Below are 5,000 nucleotides of genomic sequence, written 5' to 3'. Positions count from 1 at the left end.
TTTCTTATGTGGCTTCCTTTGTTTTGATTTCTTTCTTATGTGGCTTCATTTGTTTTGATTCCTTTCTTATGTGGCTTCCCTTGTTTTGATTTCTTTCTTATGTGGCTTCCTTGTTTTGATTTCTTTCTTATGTGGCTTCCTTTGTTTTGATTCCTTTCTTATGTGGCTTCCTTTGTTTTGATTCCTTTCTTATGTGGCTTCCCTTGTTTTGATTTCTTTCTTATGTGGCTTCCTTGTTTTGATTTCTTTCTTATGTGGCTTCCCTTGTTTTGATTTCTTTCTTATGTGGCTTCCTTGTTTTGATTTCTTTCTTATGTGGCTTCCTTTGTTTTGATTCCTTTCTTATGTGGCTTCCTTTGTTTTGATTCCTTTCTTATGTGGCTTCCCTTGTTTTGATTTCTTTCTTATGTGGCTTCCTTGTTTTGATTTCTTTCTTATGTGGCTTCCTCTGTTTTGATTCCTTTCTGATGTGGCTTCCTTTGTTTTGATTTCTTTCTTATGTGGCTTCCTTGTTTTGATTTCTTTCTTATGTGGCTTCCCTTGTTTTGATTTCTTTCTTATGTGGCTTCCTTGTTTTGATTTCTTTCTTATGTGGCTTCCTTTGTTTTGATTCCTTTCTTATGTGGCTTCCTTTGTTTTGATTCCTTTCTTATGTGGCTTCCTTTGTTTTGATTCCTTTCTTATGTGGCTTCCTTTGTTTTGATTTCTTTCTTATGTGGCTTCCTTTGTTTTGATTTCTTTCTTATGTGGCTTCCTTTGTTTTGATTCCTTTCTTATGTGGCTTCCCTTGTTTTGATTTCTTTCTTATGTGGCTTCCTTGTTTTGATTTCTTTCTTATGTGGCTTCCTTTGTTTTGATTCCTTTCTTATGTGGCTTCCCTTGTTTTGATTTCTTTCTTATGTGGCTTCCTTGTTTTGATTTCTTTCTTATGTGGCTTCCTTTGTTTTGATTCCTTTCTTATGTGGCTTCCCTTGTTTTGATTTCTTTCTTATGTGGCTTCCTTTGTTTTGATTCCTTTCTTATGTGGCTTCCTTTGTTTTGATTCCTTTCTTATGTGGCTTCCCTTGTTTTGATTCCTTTCTTATGTGGGTTCCTTTGTTTTGATTCCTTTCTTATGTGGCTTCCTTTGTTTCTTTCTGGGGTAGTTCCCTTGTTTTTTCGTTGATTCCTTTCTTATGTGGCTTCCTTTGTTTTGATTCCTTTCTTATGTGGCTTCCCTTGTTTTGATTCCTTTCTTATGTGGGTTCCTTTGTTTTGATTCCTTTCTTATGTGGCTTCCTTTGTTTTGATTCCTTTCTTATGTGGCTTCCTTTGTTTTGATTCCTTTCTTATGTGGCTTCCCTTGTTTTGATTCCTTTCTTATGTGGGTTCCTTTGTTTTGATTCCTTTCTTATGTGGCTTCCTTTGTTTTGATTCCTTTCTTATGTGGCTTCCTCTGTTTTGATTTCTTTCTTATGTGGCTTCCCTTGTTTTGATTTCTTTCTGATGTGGGTTCCTTTGTTTTGATTCCTTTCTTATGTGGCTTCCTCTGTTTTGATTTCTTTCTTATGTGGCTTCCTTTGTTTTGATTCCTTTCTTATGTGGCTTCCCTTGTTTTGATTTCTTTCTTATGTGGCTTCCTTGTTTTGATTTCTTTCTGGTGTAGGTTCCCTTGTTTTGATTTCTTTCTTATGTGGCTTCCTTGTTTTGATTCCTTTCTTATGTGGCTTCCCTTGTTTTGATTCCTTTCTTATGTGGCTTCCTTTGTTTTGATTCCTTTCTTATGTGGCTTCCCTTGTTTTGATTTCTTTCTTATGTGGCTTCCTTGTTTTGATTTCTTTCTGATGTGGCTTCCCTTGTTTTGATTCCTTTCTTATGTGGGTTCCTTTGTTTTGATTCCTTTCTTATGTGGCTTGCTTTGTTTTGATTCCTTTCTTATGTGGCTTCCCTTGTTTTGATTTCTTTCTTATGTGGCTTCCTTGTTTTGATTTCTTTCTGGTGTAGGTTCCCTTGTTTTGATTCCTTTCTTATGTGGGTTCCTTTGTTTTGATTCCTTTCTTATGTGGCTTGCTTTGTTTTGATTCCTTTCTTATGTGGCTTCCTTTGTTTTGATTTCTTTCTTATGTGGCTTCCTTGTTTTGATTTCTTTCTGGTGTAGGTTCCCTTGTTTTGATTTCTTTCTTATGTGGCTTCCTTGTTTTGATTTCTTTCTTATGTGGCTTCCTTGTTTTGATTCCTTTCTTATGTGGCTTCCCTTGTTTTGATTCCTTTCTTATGTGGCTTCCTTGTTTTGATTCCTTTCTTATGTGGCTTCCCTTGTTTTGATTTCTTTCTTATGTGGCTTCCTTGTTTTGATTTCTTTCTGATGTGGCTTCCCTTGTTTTGATTCCTTTCTTATGTGGTTTCCTTTGTTTTGATTCCTTTCTTATGTGGCTTCCTTTGTTTTGATTTCTTTCTTATGTGGCTTCCTTGTTTTGATTTCTTTCTTATGTGGCTTCCTTGTTTTGATTTCTTTCTTATGTGGCTTCCTTGTTTTGATTTCTTTCTGATGTGGGTTCCTTTGTTTTGATTTCTTTCTTATGTGGCTTCCCTTGTTTTGATTTCTTTCTTATGTGGCTTCCTTGTTTTGATTTCTTTCTTATGTGGCTTCCCTTGTTTTGATTTCTTTCTGATGTGGGTTCCTTTGTTTTGATTTCTTTCTGATGTGGCTTCCCTTGTTTTGATTCCTTTCTTATGTGGCTTCCTCTGTTTTGATTTCTTTCTGATGTGGGTTCCTTTGTTTTGATTCCTTTCTTATGTGGCTTCCTTTGTTTTGATTCCTTTCTTATGTAGCTTCCTCTGTTTTGATTCCTTTCTTATGTGGGTTCCTTTGTTTTGATTCCTTTCTTATGTGGCTTCCTTTGTTTTGATTCCTTTCTGATGTGGCTTCCTCTGTTTTGATTTCTTTCTGATGTGGCTTCCTTTGTTTTGATTCCTTTCTTATGTGGCTTCCTTTGTGCTGATTCCTTTCTGATGTGGCTTCCTCTGTTTTGATTTCTTTCTTATGTGGCTTCCTTTGTTTTGATTTCTTTCTTATGTGGGTTCCTTTGTTTTGTCTTTTATCTTATGTGGCTTCCTTTTTTTGTCTTTGTTTTCTTCTCTTTCTGTTATGGTTGTTACCCTTGTTTTGATTGTGCTCTTTTGCGGTCACACTTATTCTGATCTCTGTCTGTTATGAACTACACTATTTTCTTTTTCCTTCTTTCTTTCTGTGTTATTGTTTACCCTTTGTTGTGATCTCTGTTATGAATCACCTTCGTAATCTCTCTGTCTTTAATCACTCACCCTTGATTTTATCTGTTATTGTAATCTGACTGTTATTAATCACCTTTGATTTTATCTTATCCTTTTCGACTAGCTTTAGAACATCGTGGCCATTTTTGTTGTAATTTTACACTTTCAAAAGCAAAAAAAAGAGATAGTTATTGCTATTCGGTTCATTTAAACAATTGGCATCAAGTCTTGTGTAATTAACAATGAAGTTATAATTGCTCCCTGGTAATTGTCAATCTTTTTGTAACTGATTCTGTGATTAATATTTCAATTATTGTTTTACTGTTGTTTCAGTAATTTCGTGGTATATATCTTTGGGTATATCATAATCAGTAAATTATTTTCATTGTGGTTATTATTATTATCATTAGTAGTTATCAATATCATCTTCATCCTTATTGTTGTTATTGTTGTAGTTGTCATTATCACTATATCAGTATTATTATTATTAATATTGTTATTATCAATATGATCATTATTATCATCATATCAGTCATAATAGTTGTTGCTGTTCATTTGTCATTATAATTACTAATGTTGTTTCTGTTGTTCTTACAATGTTACCATGTCTTTTCTTTTCTTTGTTTTTCTTTTGCTGCTCATTACCATCGCCGTAACTTTTCATATGAATATTTTTGATACTGGTACATTTATCTATTCATTGGTATTTGTTATCTCAAAACGTATAATCAGTTTTTTTCTTTTATAACTGCTAAGGTCTTTACCAATATAATCTTCAGTCATTCCTATATTTCTAATGCCAAGCGTTATTGGTATGAATCTCAATAAAGTCTTCAGTCATCACTGTATATGTAATGGCAAGGGTCATTATTGATAATCTTAGTTGACTGGTAGTGATTACTTGAATAATTACTTGATTAATAATGTCGCCGGAAACGTAGCGAGATCCTGTAACGGTAATGTTGTTCACCTTCTTTTGTAACTGCTAGAACTATTTACTTTCTCAACAATATATTGTTATTGTATATTAGTTGAGAGTTTGTTTTGGAACTTATGATGCGCGCGCGCACACACACACACACACACACACACGCACACATATATACACATAAAATTCTGTATATTGTATATACATATACAAACGTAAATATAGGTATATATATATATATATATATATATATATATATATATATATATATATATATACATATATATTTACATATATATATGTATATATCTACACACACATATATATGTATACATATATCTACATATATATGTACACATATATATATATATATATATATATATATATATATATATATATATATATATATATATATATATATATATACTGCTTCTACCATAAAGAAGGAATGCCGGATACAGCTCGCTTTTTCTCCGGCCTCGTGCATGTCTTAGCCGATACAAACAGCCTTTTTTCCCGACGCATTTCAACCCGGACATCCCATACACAGTCAAATGAAAGACGCATCCGGTGGTCCGGCATAGCATCACACTTCCCTCTTTCCCCCACAGGAGAAGTGGTCCGGTATAGCATCACACTTTCCTCTTTCCCTCACAGGAGAAGTGGTCCGGTATAGCATCACACTTCCCTCTTTCCCTCACAGGAGAAGTGGTCCGGCATAGCATCACACTTCCCTCTTTCCCCCACAGGAGAAGTGGTCCGGTATAGCATCACACTTTCCTCTTTCCCTCACAGGAGAAGTGGTCCGGTATAGCATCAC

The 5,000-nt window shown here is 34.3% G+C and overlaps 1 protein-coding gene across 1 annotated transcript in view; it reads left to right on the top strand.

Annotated features, from left to right (window-relative positions):
* The window catches only part of LOC122251773 (uncharacterized), a gene marked incomplete in the record, with an annotated part of 51,085 nt that overhangs the window by 3,018 nt on the left and 43,067 nt on the right, over window positions 1–5,000 (top strand). Inside the window, 1 exon segment of the mRNA XM_086551717.1 lies at window positions 4,838–4,942. Within this exon segment, the coding sequence (XP_086407843.1) occupies window positions 4,838–4,942 (105 nt within the window).

Source organism: Penaeus japonicus, unplaced genomic scaffold (assembly GCF_977035675.1).
Source record: "Penaeus japonicus unplaced genomic scaffold, GWHDUDI00000001_assembly GWHDUDI00000025, whole genome shotgun sequence".
In the NCBI taxonomy this organism is placed as follows: domain Eukaryota; kingdom Metazoa; phylum Arthropoda; class Malacostraca; order Decapoda; family Penaeidae; genus Penaeus; species Penaeus japonicus.
Note: the sequence above shows the minus strand (reverse complement) of the source record. Positions and strands in the feature narration are given on the sequence as shown.